We start from the raw sequence: 18,242 nt of genomic DNA on the forward strand, positions 1-18,242 counted from the left end.
CTAGTCATCCAAACCAGTGGGATTAAAGGTCCAGTCCGCCCAGTTTAAACTGGTGGACAGGGACAAGTTAGGACAAGTATCAAACTGAATTTTTTTTTTTAAAAAGGCCTAGAATATTTTGACTCAACACATGACACGTTCTGAGTAACGGATTGCAAGTGCCGGACCTCCTGTGATGCAGCAAATTAGGACTAAAACAGCCTCTTCATTCAAAGAAATTAGGATAGGATCCAAAACGCGTTGAGATTTATTTATTCAAGTCCCAACTTACTGATAGAAATGCTTTGCTAATATACATAGCACTAAAAACACCTTCTTAATGCACATGACATGAAATGGCGAAAGAGGCTGCAGCTACATGGATGTCACTTGTTTGTCAGCTGTACAGTAACTTCATTTATATTAAAGTGGACACCGGGGAGGTTATTGTGCTAGGTGTTTACTCAACAGCAGTTATAGTTGAAGACAAAACTGTTCAGGCAAACATTAGCGACTACAAAAAAAAGTTTCTGAAGCCGTTGAAAAAAAGGTTTACAACTCAGTGAATGGCTTTATGTTTCATACTCGAACAACTAGACCAAAGACGGGCATTTAACGAAGAAAATACAAACGCTCTCACAATGCCGAGCACACATACAAGAGGCCTTTGTGATGTATTAGAACCTTTATAAAAAAAAAACCAAAAAAAGTGGCGCCAACAGGTGCATCCAGGTGTTGCGCGAACTTGAACAGCCAAAGACGAACATCTGGCTCCGTTTCCCCAAAGTCAGAAGTGCTGAAGCTGTGATCGTTCATATACATATGGCATGAAGAACTGAAGTATGTGTTCAGGAGATGGAAGAACCCAGTCTGGGGGAGTAATCCGGGCCGGGCTGAAGGTCGTGTTGAAAGGAAAACAAAAAAAAGGGCCTTGGGGGGGGGGGGTTGTCGCTCAGCGCCACAGACTATTACACCGATAAGCAGTTTGAGCAATGGGGCCTCCTGGTTTGAGATCATTATCATACACAATGTCCAAAACATCTACAATGACGTAACAGGTACTGTAGGAAAAGCCGGAGCGCAGTCTGACGTCACACAGAGAGGCTGCAGTCTTCAGTTCGTGGTCCACGACGGTGACGCTTCAGGGGCTTTCAGCTTTCTGCCACAGCTGCTTCTGTCTCTGCTGGGATGGAGCCGTCTGCTTCGCCGTACGTGTGAGTGTGATCTTCTGCGGGGCTGCTCGGGCTCCGTCTGCAGGGAAATGTCAGTCCGTCAGCATTCTAGCGTGGGTTCAAGCGCCAGTGCTGCGCTCACAGTGCGCTCACCTGTTGGGGCTTGAGGCGGCGTTGTTGTCGTCGTTTTCCTCTGGAGGCGGAGATTTAGGTTTGTCTTCCATTTCCTCTGTTTTCTGTTCCGAGGCTCCGTTCACAGGAGCGGCGTCTGGGAAGCACACATTCAACGGCGGAAGATTAAATATGTATATTGCTGCGACAGCCGTGCTGGAGACTTTTGTGACCTTTAACCTGTGTTTTTTCCCTCCTCGTTATCCTCCGCGTCTTTGCCCTCGGATTTAGGTTTGGCTACCACGTCCAGCTTGCCGACGAAGCGGAGTTTTAACTTGTTGTAGACCTCACTGGCCTTTTCCATCACGGCAGTGCTGGCTTTATACCGCCGGATCTAAATCGCCCCCAAAAGAGGAAGAAGAAATTCAAGAAGAGTATAATGGAAAAAAGTGAAGAGATGGAGGCGGAAACCGCCGCCGAACCTTTTTCAGTGTGGCGATGACTTCGGCGTTCCTTTGGAGGATATGGCTGGTTACAGGCACGGCCTCAAGTTCATCCAGGGCTTGTAGACACCGCTCGATGTCCTGATAATGAGCACACAAAATGACTTTAATGCGACCAGAAGCGAGGGGGAGTTGGGCGGAACAGCGGCTCTTACGGGGTTGTCCACTTTGAGTGCAAACTTTATATCTGTGTGGAGTTTCTGCAGCTTCTCTTCTGGCGACGACTCTGCAAACAGACACATATCCTTGGTTTACACCTGTGGACGCGTACTTGAAGAGGAGTAGTCGTAACACAGTAGTTAACGGGAGAACCAACCCTTTTTCTTTTCGATTTTCTTCTCTGGTGGCCTCTCTGGTCTGCGTTTTGGTTTGGGTTCAGGCTGAGACCTAAAAGAAAGGGAAGAAGGACCTCATTTAGTTTTAATGATTCTCTTCTAATGAGGTTTCCACACTTCTTGTTCTTTACTGTGCCTTCACCTGGATTTAGATTTTTCCTCGGACCGCCTGGCTTTCTTTTCTTTAAACTCTTTTTCCTTTCTTTCCTTTCTCTCCTTCTCTTTCTTTATTCTTGCCTTCTTCTCGCTGTCGAGCTTCTTGGATGATTTCTTTACCTTTGACAACAGACAGGTTAACAGTTTTAGTCGGATGTGTCTTTAGATCCCACCTGACTGACACGAGGAAGCCTTCATACCTCAGAGGGAGGAGGGGAGTCGGAGTCGGAGGGTGCGGGGATCGGGGGTGGAGGGGGCTTCTTGGACTTCTTCAGCGGGTGATCATCGACGCCTTCATCTGAGCTGCTGCTGCTGTCACTGTCGCTCTCTTTCTTACGCCTGTCTTTCCTCTTCTTCTCATCTTCCTCCTTCTCCCTCTCCCGTAGCCTCCGGAGTTCCTCTGCCTCTTCCTTTTTCCTCCGCTCCTCCAGTTCTCTCCTGCGCTCCTCGTCCCTTTTCTTCCATTCGCTGATGGTGTCGGGTTCACTGTCACTTTAGAGAAACACAAAGATCCCTTTTACGAGTGAAGCTCGGCATTCACAGCAGGATGTGATCGGGGTCGTGTTGTGATAAAAAAGCTCTGAGGGCATTTTCACCTGTCGCTGTCGGATGAGGACGAAGGTGTTCGTTTTGCCGGGGCTGGCTTTGGTTTCCGTGCACGAGGCTTTGGCGCCGGCTTCTCTGTGATTGAAATAAAAAAGTACCAAACAGCACTTATAGTAGCATTTTGAGTAATATAATTGGTTCATATGGTTTTTTTTAATGTTTTTCTACAATACTGCGTTAACTAAGATCAAACAAGATCACACCATTCTTGCGTGGCTGTGGTCCCTTCCGAGGAGGCGGATCAGAGTCCGACTCAGACTTGGAGCCCGATTGAGACTCGGAGCCCGATAGAGCTGGCCGAGGCTTCTCGTCCTCCGAGTCGCTCTCCACCCCCTTCTTATCTGACCCCGACCCGGAGTCCGAGTCGGAGGAGGCCTTCTGCGTAATCACACAGAAAGAGCGATGGAATTAAAGAAAATCCACCATTATCAACAACATTTCTGATGTGCAACACAGGCCGACCTTTTTCTTCCCTCTGCCTCCGGTTTTCTTTGCTCCTCGAGCAACCGTTTTTTTCTCCGGCGTGAAATCCTTCGACAGCAAACCAGAGATCATCAGTTACAATCCGAGCAGCGCTAGATCACCATCACAACTGTACCCATACCTGGTCGCTGTTCTTGCCAGAGTCAGACTCTGAAGGTGTTGGTTCTGATTCAGAAGGAGAGCCACTGTCATCGTTTCTATCACTCGATGAGCCTCGAGCCTTTTTTGGAGGAGGCGGCCGCTAAAATGAAACAGAATCATAACAATTCAAAAGCCACAATAAACGTATTATAAAGACACATAAACTGCCATTAAATTGCATTTTCATTTTCAATTATTGTGTTATTTTGTTACTGGACTCCTAACGAAGACTGTTACACTGTTATAATGCTGTTAGAAAGTTTAAGACATTATCTTTGTAAACTCGCAAGCACGTTGTTACTTTGGCAGCTGCTGGCTTTCGTTTCACTCCTCCACCCCTTCTTTGGTCTTCACTCCCAGAATCTGAGTCCAGGTCACTTCCCGAGTCTGCTTTCTGAGGCACAGTTGCTTCTTCTTCGTCATCATCCTCATCGCTGCCTCCTCCTCCGGCATTGCTGCCCTCGCTGTCAGATGAGCTTGCTGGCTGTGGATGAACCATAAGAAGATTTATATAAATGCCTCACTTGAAGTCGCTGCAGTTGTCAGAGCCCATTAAAAATCCTCCAAATCCAGCCAGCCCACGGGGAACTTTAACTCATTCGTAATATACTTGCTGACATTTGCTTTGTTTTTAAAAATGCCCCTTAAACAGATAAATGAGCCATGTGGATTGAGGTAGTAAATGTGGCAAGAAATGTATGTTCATATACTGTATATGGGCGATTTATAGCTGCCTCTTGATATCATTAAAACTTACTGCAGGTGGAGCACTGTAGGACGCATGTGGATTGTTCTGGATTTCCCATAAGCCTTCATTGAACCCCTTCCTTTTGTTGGGCTTCCCATATCGGTCGCGATACTTTTCATAGGCAAAGAGGTCCTTGGGTGCAAGAAATGCCCTGTTGAACAGAAAATAGAAAATGTAACTACCGGTAACTGAGCTCCTTAAACTGGTGATAGTTGGCTGGAACAAACTGTGCCACCTAGTGATACAATCAGACATTACAGGTGCCACCACATCAAAGTTCTGTATACTTACTGGGGAAACAATGCCATCTATCAGTTATCTTTCAATAAGTTTTTTACAATTGCATCAGAAAATGTTATTTGTGTTTATTACTCATACGACTGCAGTCATTTAGAATGTTAGAACAAGCATACAAAGGGGATAAATAAAATTTTAGATTGTGCATGAGTATGGACCAGCAAATCAATGTCAGTCTGATCTGCAGCTAAATATCCCTCGGGGAATAACTCTGCAGCCAGCTGAGTTTGCAGGAGAAGGATACGTCCTTATTGCAGAATAACATTTAGGATCTGCACTCACGTTTCATGTGTGCCAAAAAAGAAAATTGGGATTTTATTTGGAGGAGGTTTCACTGCGCCATCAGCCACGTCTTCAATCTGTAAACAAACAAGACACTCCAGTCAGAAAAAGAAGGGGAAACTACTAGGGTCGTGGGAATCAAGCATCATTTAAAAATCTGAGCGTTCGTATCTAGTGCACGTTTATGTTCATCTTAAATCGAGGGGGAAGATTATCTAGACTACTAGGCAAACCAACAAACGCCAAAATGCCATTAGCTCTAATGTCGTATATCAATTAATGATGGGCCAATTGCTTACTTATTAAACGGCTGGAATTCAAATATATTTAGGAGAACATGTGATAGAACATCACGATATGTACGTGCAAGTTATATGCGAGTGCTATATACTATGAGAGCAGACCGAGGATACGCAGAGAAGCTTCTATAGCGTCCCATGCACAGCAGCTCATCCCCTCCGCCCCTCCTGGCTGATGCTAACGCTAATGTTGCTACTTGCTTACCCTGGCTGGCCAGTGGGGGTACCCCTTCATTTTAGCGAAGACCAGGTCTCCGGGCTGGAAGTTGTGTGGCATTGTCCAGTTCCTCTGTTCAGCCTGGATTTAGAAAGTGTTCAACTGCGCAGCCTTTCCGTGCCTCTCTTCGTTTGCTTTTTTTTTAGGTGTACACGAAACCTGGAAACGGTGTAGTTAGCTAACAAGCTAACAGTATACTAACGATACCGCGAGAGGCGACAGCAGAGTGAAGGTAGCTGCAACGGCCATTTCCGGTGCTCACATTTTTCAAAACAAAACCTTGATAACGCTCTAGGAAATCGAAAATGAAACATTGCCATAATTCACGCTGCATTACCGTCCACGGCATAGTGTCACTAATTAAAGAAACACGGCAGTTTGTAAATTTAGCCTGCGTCCCGTTCGCCCGTCATAAATCATTCCCAGTTTAAATTAAGGGGACGCATCATTTGCATGTTCCTACAAATAACACTATTATGATCATGGGATGGCTCGTGTACGGAGTATGTACTATCCCTCCGTGTCAGAAATATAAAAGCAAATATTTTATGTAATTAGTGATACATAGTGGTTGTGGTGCGTTAACTACATGCAACATAAATGCATGCCATTATTGTAGTTATTGTTGATGTGTGATTTTTAACTCGTCTGATGTAAAATTTATTTGGGGTGTAAACCGGAAATCGATTTGCGTCTCTTACGGCGCTTCACCGATCCGGACGAGTCCTGACGGCTCTATAGCTGATACGTCGTCTACACCGGAAGTCCCGCCTCTCCGGCCTTGCCATTGCGTGGCGCACGAACAATTTCCTATCTGCCCAATGACAAATTACATCGTGCACGGCTGCCCTGACCTCCCACACGATCACCTCTAAATAAGAAGCCATGTTTCGGTCTTTGAAAGCCGTCCGGCAGCTAAATTGCAACCGCCTGACTTTAGAAAAGCTCGCTGTCAACTCTCGGCGCCTGATCTGCACGTCTAGAATGGCCAGTTCGGAGTACAGGCTGGAGCGGGACACGTTTGGTGAGCTCAAGGTCCCGGCGGACAAGTATTATGGTGCCCAGACTGTCAGATCCACCATGAACTTCAAGATAGGGGGGCCGAGCGAGAGAATGCCGATCCAAGTTATCAAAGCCTTCGGTATCCTGAAGAGGGCGGCTGCCGAGGTGAACAAGGATTATGGTCTCGATCCAAAGATAGCAGGCGCAATCATCCAAGCTGCGGACGAGGTTTCAGCCGGGAAACTGGACGATCATTTCCCTCTGGTGGTGTGGCAGACTGGCTCGGGGACTCAGAGCAACATGAACGTGAACGAGGTAATCAGTAACAGAGCCATAGAGATCCTCGGGGGTAAACTCGGTTCCAAAGATCCGGTCCACCCCAATGATCACGTCAATAAGAGCCAGAGCTCCAACGACACGTTCCCCACCGCCATGCATATTGCTGCAGCCACAGAGGTCCACCAAGTCCTGCTCCCCGGCCTGCAGACCCTGCACGACGCGCTGGCTGCCAAATCGGAAGAATTCAAAGACATCATCAAGATCGGGCGCACGCACACGCAGGACGCCGTGCCGCTGTCTCTGGGGCAGGAGTTCGGGGGGTACGTGCAGCAGGTGAAGTACGGCATCCAGAGGGTGAAATCTGCCATGCCCAGAGTTTACGAGCTGGCAGCTGGAGGCACAGCGGTGGGGACGGGCCTCAACACCCGGATTGGCTTTGCAGAGAAAGTGGCGGCCACGGTCTCCTCTCTCACGGGCCTGCCGTTCGTGACAGCCCCCAATAAGTTTGAAGCTCTGGCGGCCCATGACGCTTTGGTGGAGCTGAGTGGAGCGCTGAACACGGTGGCGGTCAGCATGATGAAGATTGCCAACGACATCCGCTTCCTGGGGTCAGGACCCCGCTCGGGCCTGGGAGAGCTCATCTTACCAGAGAATGAGCCTGGAAGCAGCATCATGCCAGGAAAGGTCAACCCCACCCAGTGTGAAGCCATGACCATGGTCGCGGCCCAGGTGATGGGCAACCACGTCGCGGTGACCATCGGAGGAAGCAACGGACACTTTGAGCTGAACGTGTTCAAGCCCATGATCATCAAGAACGTGCTGAACTCGGCCCAGCTGCTCGGCGACGCGTCCGTGTCCTTCACCAACAACTGTGTGGTGGGGATCCAGGCCAACACGGAGAGGATCGACAAACTCATGAACGAGTCCCTCATGTTGGTCACTGCCCTCAACGAGCACATCGGTTACGACAAAGCAGCCACCATCGCCAAGACGGCTCACAAAAGGGGCTCCACGCTGAAGGCCGTGGCCGTGGAGCTGGGCTACCTGACCGAGGAGCAGTTTGATCAGTGGGTGAAGCCCAGTGACATGCTGGGGCCAAAGTGAACTCGGACTACACACAGAAACATTTTGTCTTACAGCACGTGCCATTTGTGCAGCATTCAAGTTGAAATATGTATCAATTAAAAAGATACTATGTTCTGGATTTGGACCTTTAATTATTTTACCGTTTAATACTAATATGAATACAAATCTAGTCACCCTACCTTAAATGAAGCCTTAAAAATGCTTTATCTTATCAGCGTTTATTGAGCACACCACCAAAAAATACAATAAATGACTTTAAATACGTTAATGTTCAAAACTTTCGACCACGAAAAAAAAGTTCCTCCTCTATTTGGTCCAGCTGACTTTGGGAATGTCATAATGCTCAGTCAGGTTGTCCAGGTGGCGATTGAAATCCTGCAACCCCCCCAAAAAATGATAATATAAGAATAACTCACATTTTGCAGCATACAGTTATGTTCCAAAGACATCATCCATGTTAAGGAAGACTTTACTCTTTTATTGTATGTTTTTTTGGTTACTGCCAGCTTTTTTGGGCTCTGCGTTTCAATGTTGCAACGACAATTTTCAGTAAATGTAAAAATGGGTTTTCACACATCTGAATTCATAACTCACCTCTACTCTGTGTTTGTGTGTCTTGGATGCCTTCTTCAAAATCCTTTCCATTTGCTGTAAGGAAATGAAATAAAACAATACATTCACTACTGAATGACATAACAGGTTCCTGGCAATTCCAAACATGAAAATAAATACTGAATACGACAATAACCGGGATTATTCTTCTGGTCTGAAATGCATGTGGAGCAGAGTGATCTTAAATATGACTTTCTCAGCAATGTTGTGGTCAATAATATACAAATACTTCATATCACAATATCTATTTGGAATTTATGTAGTATTGTTAGGATAAAGACGTGCTCTTGCGTCTAAACTGAGATTTGGGTAAAGTAGTTAAGAACCTTTTCAATTACTCCTTGCTACCAAGTCTACAATTAATTTCAACACTTCACATGTCAAACGTGGCTTACCCTTTTCTCTTGCATTTTATCAAAAGCAACTTGTGCTGGTGTCCTTTTGGCAAGAAAGGTTTTCTTGGTTTTCACCTCTTCATCATTTTGGCTCATCTCCACCTCCTCCAGGTGACGCTTTTTCTCCTTATCCTTCTTCTTCTTCCTGGGAAACACATGGAATAATGGATATCAGGTCCTTGTTCACAAATCTATCGTCAAAATGACGGCGACAAATGCCTATGCTAAACAATGTATTCTGATCATTTTCAGGTGTCATAGCTGTTGTTGGGTGATGTTCTGAATTGGACTGCCTATCCAAGCTAGATTGGGAATGTATAAAAGGAAAATAAGCGTCCAACATTTCCCCTTGCTAATGTTGCCAACATACTGCATGGTGTTAAAGTGCTTTACAATAGTTCAAAAGGTCGCGACACTATACAAGACCGTTTCATCACTTTCCCACACACGTATTGATTAAACACTGGTCAAAAAACGTCGTTCGGACATTTTTAATGAATTTTAGCCGAGATGTTTTTATCTTAGCATTAGCGAACGAGCTAACCAAACAGGCAATGAGCCATTTTTGAAGTCCGAGACAACGAGCGCTCGCCTGACAATATAATATTAAGTCTTACGAAAACTAAAGCGAAGTACCCCAACACTTACTTCTTCCCGGCTGAAATATCTCCCACACCTTTCAGTTTTAGAGCACTTTTTTGGACCGTCCCGTACTCCGACATTTTCAGGATGCCGTTTGTTTTCTTCTGCCGTTTTACTTTGAAACACTCAGCGCGGTGCTGCTGCCACCTGCTGGCTGGGGAGGAATGGACACGGGACTCTTAGGAATATCTCCATTCAAAAATATACATCAAAATAAAGTATTGTGTGGAAAAAACTTTGAGTTTAAACATGTCTCTATTGTCATAAAAATCTTACAAACACGTCGCAGGTATAAACCGGGTTCGCTGCAGTTAATCCGCCTTCCCTGTAGGTGGCAGTAAAAAATTGTCACGAAGCCAAAACTCGAGGTAGAAATCGGAAGTGGAACTGTGAATGTCAAATCGTGGTCTGGTGTTATGTAGTTACAACAGAAAACTCTAAAAATGTCAGGGTCCTGTTTATTTAGAATAATCACAGTTAGCAGATGCATTAATACCAACCCAACAACTGTGTTGTGTCCGACGGCCGTTTTAAACAGAGTACAGACATGCGGATACGCTAAGAAAGTTGGTGAGTACAGACGACATTCACGTTAATTCACATTTTTATCTTGGTCATTTTAAGCTAAACAATGTATACAATCGTTGTGATGTATCTACAGAATGCTTAGTAACATGTTACTCTATAACTGTTTTTGCACTGGGAAAATCCTTAATATTTATTTCATGCAACTTAATCGATATTTATGTGGTGACAGACTGCAGGCTTGTGTTGGAAGATTCAATGAATACGATCATTGTCTTTGCAGCTGCCAAAGGGAAAGGCAAATTCATGGTTAAAGAAGAGCTGAAAGGTCCAGAAGTGTGTAAAGACCCGGTCAGACTTACTACTTATGCAGTAGGAGTGAATGTTTTCAAGCAAGGAGAAGACCCAGTGCTAAAACCACCAGATCAATATCCCGAGTGGTGAGTGCACAGGCCTGTTATATTTCAGTTGTTTTTCTATATTTCTATTTTTAACTTCGAGATTAATCTTTTTACTTACACATCAATTAAAGACGTGTTCTTCACCAAAACAGGGACACGTTCAGTCCCTGCAGCTCAAACCCATATAAGTAAAAGAAAGTGAGGCTGCCTCTTCCAGCATAATAAAGAAATAAATGTGATGCCAGACAATATGTTGCTGTTTCTATGCTCCAAACCTGCAACAGGTTCCTCTTTAGTATTGTGCTCCTCATTGTTTAAATTTCTGTTACTCTGTTGGCAATTACTCCAGCTCGATAGCAACACATGAACACAGAACCACATTGTTTCTGTGTGTTTGATTGCTTCTGCATGTTTTTTTATTTGTGCAGGTTGTTCCAGTTGAACCTGGGAGCAGTAAAGAAGCTCCATGAGTTAGATGCAGATACGTGGGAATACTGGAAGCGTTTGAGAAAGGAAAATATGTGGCGTTTCAACAGACTTCATAAAGGAAAGAAGTTTTAAGTCCTCAGATGACTGAACAAGATTTTCTTTTCTTTACACGTCATAGTTTCCTTTAAAGGTAATGGACAGAAATTCCTGAAGACAGAAAAATTGTGGTCTCCTGGATACAGTTTTCAAATGAAGAAGGTCATTGTTGGGTTTAAAAATTTGAACAAGTTGACTCATATCCCTGACATTAAATTTACCGAATATCTAATTGATTATATTAAAATAAATGGCAATATCATAATGTCAGTTACAAAAGGTTTCTATGTGATAGAAGAGAGGGCTCATTGCTGTTTGTTTTCCTTTTGCATTCTTTTTTCTGTCATAAATAAATGCATACATTATATTAAGGATTTTTGCCTGTTATTTAGAAATCCACTGTCATGTTTAACATTAATGATTGCGAGGCCTATGTAAGAGATCAAAGTTGTTGATAGAAACCGAATTGGGGTTTCCACGTTGTGCATTAATTTGTTCATTGTAACCAAATTTCGGCTCAGTGAATGACTGTACTCTGACATCTCCATGCAAATCAGCTATAGCGGGGATGTCGGATAAACGAGGAACTGAAAATAAATTAAGTTGCACAGAATCACGAAATAGTGGAGGGCTTGTCGTGACAAACATTTCAAGTGAAGAAAAAGCTTCCCGTTCCTCTTTCTTTTAAACATCTGGATTCCGTCGTCGATCTGCGTGGTCTTAACCAGTAATTTACTGACAGTAAGTTTAAACTTATTTTCTCTCTTCCACAAATTGAAACGATCGCGGCGAAAGAGGCACAAATTGCGGACGTCGTTTACTCTCAGACTTGGTGGGTGCGGGTTCTACAGGCCGCGCACGTTACCTTTTGTTGCGGGCCAAACCTGAGCAGATGCTCACGACCTGCCGTTATAAGCTCGTCGTGTCTCCAAATGTTCTGACTCGATACGGTCCAGGAGTCATCGCAGACTTCAACAGCAACCTTGTTAAAGGTTTCGTTAAAGACCATTTTGGTCCATTTTAATTTCATTTTGTCAGAGAAAGATGGAGGAGAAGAGCCTTGTTTCTCTGGGGGAAAACATCGTGAACAAGCTCGCCCTCATGCTGGACAGATCGACCTGCGGGTGGAGGCAGCTGGCCAGTACGGTGTCCGAGCACCCCAAATTCCGCTTCAGGTGAGAAATTGAACGCGTCACGCAGGTGAGGTACCTACTGTTTACGCATGCACCCACGCACAGAGAGGGAGAGCGTTTGTGCCGATGCTGTGATTTAATAAAAGACATTTTCCCCAAATTTTTCCCACTTTCTTTCCTGATCTGCCACTCCGTAGTGAGAATGAGCTGACCAGCTGCTCCCTCCAGGTGCTGAGACCTACAGGTAGTCCGGGACGGGCCGTGCTAGCGGTGTTAGCTGATCGTTTCTGCAGCCTAAACGTCCTGCTTGACTGTCTAAGGAAGATAGACCACCAGGAGGCTGTACAATACCTCACCTCATCAGGTTAAAATTTAAAAACAAAAAACTGAAGTATCATTTGTCAATGCAGATTTTCCCCTCTAGGAACTACCAATCTAAATGAGAGGAACCTAAAAAAAACCTTGCTTCCCTTTAAAGATGTAAAGTGGTAGTATATATTTGAATAAAAGTCTTTAAAATAGGATGGACTAAAATTTATTTGCATGGACGAAGAATTAAAATCACAATACTCTTTTGTGGATACATTTAAATACAGTCAGTGTTTTATGAGTACAACCCACTGTACTGCAGAGGTGCTGAGGTACAAGAGAAGACTTTACATCACTGGAATATGTTTAAAGAAACAGGCGGTAAGAGTTGGTTGTTGTTTCTATGTCTCTTAGTGGCAGAGATCCAGATCTCAGTGCAGCCACAGTCCCAACAGGCCGCAGTGGGCAGCAGGGTGTCACTGACCTGCAGGGCCTTTGGTCCACCTGATCTCAACTACCAGTGGTTTAGAGGAAAAGAAGAGGTAAGAGGTTTTATTATTGTTCCAGTGTTATTAAGTCAGACCACACTTCTTTGCCATAAGCTGGTTGTATGGTTGGTTATATCCTCAGATCTTAGGGGAGAAAGGAACTTCTCCAGAGTTGATTCTGTGCCCTTTAGCACCAGTCCACCAGGGTCATTATATTTGTCGGATCAACAATGGAATAAAGTGCATCTTTTCCCAGTGGGCTCACATTAGTGTCATCCGTTCAGCAGGTATCTCATCTCAGTCCTCTTGTCCTTCCCCTCACGTCATGCACTGTGTCATTATTCATCCTGTCACCCCAGACTGTAGCAGCAGTCTACTTACAGGGTCAGTCAGTGGGCTGTTCATTACCAGTCATCCTCAGTCCCAAGTGGTGTCTGAGGGCGACACTCTGTTCCTGGAGTGCAACGCACTGGCCAACCCCCCAGCACAGTACAGGTGGCACCACAACATGGTTCCCATGGAAGAGGAAAAGTCTCGTTTACTCCAGGTAAGTGGCCTGCTTAATAGTTATACGGTAATACATAGGTTTTATACCATTTTATACTTCACAAACAAGGCAACACACACAAACCTAGAAAAGAGAGAGCGCAGACCTCTACCAAGTAAGCACTTGGAGAGAGAGCTCAGTTGTCCCATTTCTTTAATGGTGGTTCCTGAACTGTAAAATAACCGTACACGTTAACCAGTAACAATAGTATAGCATATATAGTCAGTAGTTATACAAGGGTATGTAACATAGTAAGTTGCTTATAATCAAGCCCCTTGGCAAAGTCTCTCCGCTGAACCCAGCTTGCCTAAGTGTGGCACAGCCCATGAGATAAGCAGCTGTTCTGATTTCCTAAACCCAGTTTATATATCCAAATAGGCACGTAATGCGTGCACCAGGGAGAGAGTGACAGTGTATTCAGCACCATGGATAGATCTCATGGAACAGCCAGATTCTTTGACACAAGTCACAGGCACCATGCCCCTTTCCTCAACTGGCAAATCAGGGAATGCCAACCTGCTGTTTTGTTTCTAAAGCCTATGTGACAGGCTGATATAGCGGCTAAGTACACCTTGACAGTGGAAAAAGCCAAACCCTTATCCATCAGCTCCTGCAGGAATGTCAGGATCACCAGCACGGGGCTCTGAAAAGACCTGAAATCCGCTCCATTTACCACCATTTGCAGAGTGCATAGAAGGAGCGCTTGCCCTCTGATTAGTGGCAATTGTGCTCTGCAGGAGCATGGTGATGGCCAGATTCAGCCTTTCACCCCCTGCTTCTGCTTCAGGAGGTCGCTGCAGTTCAGCCTGGCAGGCAAGAAGCAGCAATTAGGCGTTGAGAGCCCTCACAAACATGGCTATAGACTTATGGCCTTTTTCTGTCAGTGTGGACGGGAAGATTCCATCTTGGCTGCCATCATGGTGGGCTTCTGCTCTTGAAGAACCGTTTTCCCTGATATTGAGACGTGGAGGTCTCAGTGGGGGTTTTCAGCAACTCAGTGCCCAGCTTTTCAGCTGCCCTCCTGGAGCTGTCATGCAGCTCGATACCAATGGGCAGGCAGGGGAACCAGACGCTCACCTCCTCCCAGCTGCCTCCAGGAGTGAGAAGAGGTTTATGACTGGATAGCTGATGTGACAGCCTGGTTTTATAACAAAGAGGAGGTGATATGCACATATTGACTTCCTATTTTTGTATTTCAACTGACTGGTGCTGTACAGAAAATGCTGTATCACACAAACATTTAGCTGAGACTTTAGGCCCCAGGTTTGCCTTCAGCCAAGGATCAATTCCTGAAATATTTTAAGAAAGGTATCTGCAGGGGGCATTTGTCAGCTTATTTTTTGTGTGTCTTCTAGATCCCCTGTTTGACAACAGCACACAGGGGACAGTACAGATGCAAGATATTTAACTTGTATCATGAAGCCTGGACTGATGCGGCAACAATTACCATCGGTGAGAGTCATGCATGTTGTATATTTCATAGATGTGCCAGCATCAATCTCATGTCTATATTTTGCAATATGTTGTGATGACAAAATGTTTTCAATGTGTTATGCAGGTCCCAGTTCCATCACTGACGCTTCTTGGATCGAAAGTTCCCTTGGTCAAGGTATTGTGTTTTTGATCTAATGTCATGGGAATGTCATGACCAGATATTTTCATCATTTAACATTTACTTGATAGAAGACACTATGACCATCTCTGAATACAAAATACAACACTCGACCAATCGGACTCCATTGGCCAAACAGTTCTACGGTGGGTTTGAGACACGGGAGCACAGTGCTGGGTCTGCGGGTCCTTTTGATGGACAGATCTTTCGTGATGCCTTTGCTTTCCTCACACAGCAACGGACAAAATCGCTCTCCTTATTGGCAACATGAACTACATACATCACACTCAGCTGTGTGCTCCCATTGCTGACGTCCATGAGTTGACCAACCTGCTCACACAGATGGACTTCAAGGTGGTCTCCTTGCTCGACCTGAACTGGCAGGAGATGCACAGTGCTGTTACAGAGTTCCTCTTGCTGCTCGACAAGGGAGTCTACGGTTGGTCTCTTCTCTACCTGGACACAATACACTTGCTCTGCACTGAATAATAATGCCACGTGCACTGTGCCAGTCAGCTAAAGGTCAGTCCTCTTTCTTTCCTCCACAGGTTTGCTGTACTTTGCTGGTCATGGGTATGAAAACTATGGAAACAGTTTCATGGTTCCCATTGATGCTCCTGCCTCCTACACTTCCGAGCACTGCGTATGTGTGCAGAGTATATTGACAAGGATGCAGGAGAAGCAGACCGGACTCAATATATTTCTCCTGGACATGTGCAGGAAAAGGTGAGCGGAGTAAGTCACGTTTGTGATGGTCAGCCGTAATTCCTGTATGTTTCTGATGCAGAAACCCCAATGATGACATCATTGTTTTACCAGGACTGATAAAGGTGACAGCAAACATAGTGTTTGGATATGCCACGTAAGTATGGGACTCATCTGAATTCATCTGGAGGTTCAGTGCTGATGCATAGCCCCTTGTTTTAGGTGCGTAGATGCAGAGGCATACGAGGTGAAAAGGGAAGACGTGACAAATGGAATCTTCATAAGCTTCCTCAAACGCCGCGTTTGTGAAGACGAGAAGGTCACAGTCATGTTGGACAGGGTGGCCGAAGGTATGTGAAGGACACAGTTGATGTGGAAGATGGATGTTTATCTGGAACAAATGGTTATTTTACATTTAAGGCTATGCTTTTTTTGTGTGTGTGTTTTTTTTTAACTTAAAATGAGATACATGTAGTTAATGTAAGAATATCAGACTCCCCATTGTATCAAGTTGCAAAAGAATTTGCACTTTGAAAAGAAAATTAGATTTTTATTTTACAAGGCAAAGTGGCTGCATTGAATGTCCAGGTTAATGCGAGAACAATAGCAGTTAGCTTTCTGTTAACCAGTAATCGAAGAATTTTTAATTTACGGCTTGATTTCCTTTTTTTGTGATTTTTAGTTAAGTGGCTTGATGGTTCACTTCCTTTTTTCCAAACGCTGATAAGGCTTTTGGAAGTTACCCTCACTTTCACTTTAGAGCTGTGCACACAATTTCACATTTGACTCTGAACCAACGCTAACAACGCTTTGTTTTTGAAGGAGTTCAAATGTCATTTTTCCATATGAAATCCAGTGCTAAGTTTGCCGTTCAGTATTCACAAGTTTCCGTCCCCAAACGTGCCAAAAGTAGTTAACGTATCCTGTTAATGTTTACTCTTTCCAGACATGGGTCGCTTCGAGATCACCCGAGGAAGGCAGGCGCTGGAGCTGCGTAGCAATCTGTCTGAAAGACGTTCTCTTACCGACCCCATAATGACCCCTGAGAACTGTTCTGCATCTTCCTCAGCCAGAAACCTGCAGTGGGCTGTGGCTCACGGTACTTCTTTTACCAGTATTTGCTTTGGGGTTATTCAAAGTTATGTAGAAAATGCCATTCAAGTGTGTTCTCACAGTGCTCCCACAGAGCCTTTGTCTGCAGTTCGACTGTGGCGTGAAGGTCCAGCTTGGCTTCGCAGCAGAATTCTCCAACGTTATGGTCATCTACACTCGTATACTGGAGAAGCCCAAAGAAGTTTCTTCCTGTTGTGCTCAGCTTACTGACTTCCCTGAGGTTTGTTAACTGATATGAGAGTTGAGATTTAAAGGAGATATTTGATCAGGGCCATAAGACATTTCTGTCTAGCTTGTGAGCGCAGTCCTGTGACATTTAGCTGAACTGTTGAGACTGCTGGAATCTTAACTCCAAAGTAAACTTTAGAAACAAAACACAGTTTATCTGTTAATCAGCTCACCTGTCAGGCCAGGTTCAGATTTATCATTGAAACTTGTAGCACTATAATTTCAAATATGGGACATAGAGATGTTTATTATTCCTATATTTGGACTCTGTATTCTGTTACTGTGGCAGGACGTGGATGTCCATATGAAGAAAAGTAACCAGGAGTCTCTGCTTGAAGCTGGCAGCCTACTAATAAATGAAGAGAACCTCTCTTCGCCTGAGGGCCCCAGTCTTTACACACGCGTCAGAAGCTTGCAAAGACTTAAGGTATATTGCTGCCACAATTGGCACTTGAATTAATTCTGGATCTATTGAATCTGGATCTAAGGATCTATTTTATGTGGTGACCCAAAAACTACACTTTCTGTTCTAGAATGAGTTCACATTCACCACCTGCCTTCATTACAACTACTCTCACATGAATGAGGAAGTGCAGGAAAGACAAACAGTGACTGTTGGGAAACCGCTGGTCTCCAAACTCAACCTGCATGAACCGCGACCCTCCTTCTCTGCATCCTCGTTCATCTGCCGGGACTCCCTTGAATTTGCGCCCTGCTCCTCCATAACTGAGGATCTTATCTCTGCTGGATCAAATGCTTGTCCCCATAGTGCAGAAACTGACAAAAAACACCAAACTGACGCTGACTTTCCATATTCATCTATAGGTTCAAACACGCCTGTCGAAACCGAGGCTTCTGAAATAGTTGATGCCCCTCAACCTCTTGTTACTGGAAAAAGCTTGCCACACAACCAAATTAATGACACAAAGTACAACTTTAGTGACATAAATGGTTTCCATTCTTACTAAACATGCTGACGGGATTCAATGTAGACCTACACAGCATATGTGAATGTCAATGTCACAGTTACATATTTTTACTGTAGCCGCTGCAGCTGTGAAGCCGCTAGCATCACAGTAGCGTGCATTTTTTAATTGTTTATACATTTGACACCTACTGCATTATGTATTATTTCAAAAACTAACTGAGGTTGTAAATTTAAAGTACACATAATACTTAATTCATGTTTTATAACGCTTTTATAATATTTTTCGCAATGCACTTCAGCTGTGGTGTATGTTGTGGATGAAAATACATTTGGTACCTGTTTCTTTCAGATTTTTATTTTTTAAAATTACATGGATTCCGCAG

The 18,242-nt window shown here is 44.5% G+C and overlaps 5 protein-coding genes across 6 annotated transcripts; 3 read left to right on the forward strand and 2 right to left on the reverse strand.

The window, feature by feature from the left end:
* Nucleotides 1-236: 236 nt before the first annotated feature.
* Nucleotides 237-5,953, reverse strand: hdgfl2 (HDGF like 2). Its single transcript, XM_057038930.1, has 16 exons — nucleotides 5,318-5,953; nucleotides 4,814-4,890; nucleotides 4,244-4,385; nucleotides 3,788-3,970; nucleotides 3,467-3,586; nucleotides 3,325-3,393; nucleotides 3,066-3,240; nucleotides 2,853-2,937; nucleotides 2,457-2,748; nucleotides 2,243-2,376; nucleotides 2,082-2,152; nucleotides 1,921-1,991; nucleotides 1,745-1,846; nucleotides 1,503-1,656; nucleotides 1,305-1,419; nucleotides 237-1,230 (listed from the first exon to the last, which is right to left on the reverse strand). The coding sequence occupies exons 1-16, from the start codon at nucleotides 5,387-5,389 to the stop codon at nucleotides 1,131-1,133; spliced, it is 1,962 nt and encodes a 653-aa protein (XP_056894910.1). The 5' UTR covers nucleotides 5,390-5,953; the 3' UTR covers nucleotides 237-1,130.
* Nucleotides 5,954-6,085: 132 nt separating this feature from the next.
* Nucleotides 6,086-8,443, forward strand: fh (fumarate hydratase). The gene has a single exon (XM_057038931.1). The coding sequence runs from the start codon at nucleotides 6,215-6,217 to the stop codon at nucleotides 7,712-7,714; it is 1,500 nt and encodes a 499-aa protein (XP_056894911.1). The 5' UTR covers nucleotides 6,086-6,214; the 3' UTR covers nucleotides 7,715-8,443.
* fam32a (family with sequence similarity 32 member A) lies at nucleotides 7,899-9,514 on the reverse strand. Its single transcript, XM_057038935.1, has 4 exons — nucleotides 9,352-9,514; nucleotides 8,704-8,848; nucleotides 8,291-8,344; nucleotides 7,899-8,071 (listed from the first exon to the last, which is right to left on the reverse strand). The coding sequence occupies exons 1-4, from the start codon at nucleotides 9,423-9,425 to the stop codon at nucleotides 8,003-8,005; spliced, it is 342 nt and encodes a 113-aa protein (XP_056894915.1). The 5' UTR covers nucleotides 9,426-9,514; the 3' UTR covers nucleotides 7,899-8,002.
* A 189-nt stretch (nucleotides 9,515-9,703) lies between these two features.
* mrpl54 (mitochondrial ribosomal protein L54) lies at nucleotides 9,704-11,163 on the forward strand. The gene is made up of 3 exons (XM_057038934.1): nucleotides 9,704-9,915; nucleotides 10,154-10,310; nucleotides 10,700-11,163. The coding sequence occupies exons 1-3, from the start codon at nucleotides 9,789-9,791 to the stop codon at nucleotides 10,830-10,832; spliced, it is 417 nt and encodes a 138-aa protein (XP_056894914.1). The 5' UTR covers nucleotides 9,704-9,788; the 3' UTR covers nucleotides 10,833-11,163.
* Nucleotides 11,164-11,386: 223 nt separating this feature from the next.
* On the forward strand, nucleotides 11,387-18,169 carry malt2 (MALT paracaspase 2). Of its 2 annotated transcripts, XM_057038928.1 has the most exons (17): nucleotides 11,387-11,537; nucleotides 11,835-11,971; nucleotides 12,127-12,293; nucleotides 12,653-12,780; nucleotides 12,869-13,013; nucleotides 13,086-13,273; nucleotides 14,629-14,725; nucleotides 14,832-14,882; nucleotides 14,957-15,031; nucleotides 15,121-15,324; nucleotides 15,434-15,611; nucleotides 15,673-15,747; nucleotides 15,813-15,940; nucleotides 16,537-16,689; nucleotides 16,766-16,923; nucleotides 17,221-17,358; nucleotides 17,465-18,169. In XM_057038928.1, exons 2-17 carry the CDS (start codon nucleotides 11,841-11,843, stop codon nucleotides 17,897-17,899), a joined length of 2,451 nt encoding a protein of 816 aa, XP_056894908.1. In that variant the 5' UTR covers nucleotides 11,387-11,537; nucleotides 11,835-11,840; the 3' UTR covers nucleotides 17,900-18,169. The 2 variants fall into 2 exon arrangements, with proteins under 2 accessions (XP_056894908.1, XP_056894909.1); XM_057038929.1 differs by lacking the exon at nucleotides 11,387-11,537 and having other exon boundaries at nucleotides 11,841-11,971; nucleotides 12,158-12,293.
* Nucleotides 18,170-18,242: the final 73 nt, after the last annotated feature.

The sequence above is a fragment of the Takifugu flavidus genome, chromosome 7 (genome assembly GCF_003711565.1).
Source record: "Takifugu flavidus isolate HTHZ2018 chromosome 7, ASM371156v2, whole genome shotgun sequence".
Classification (NCBI taxonomy): Eukaryota; Metazoa; Chordata; class Actinopteri; order Tetraodontiformes; family Tetraodontidae; genus Takifugu; species Takifugu flavidus.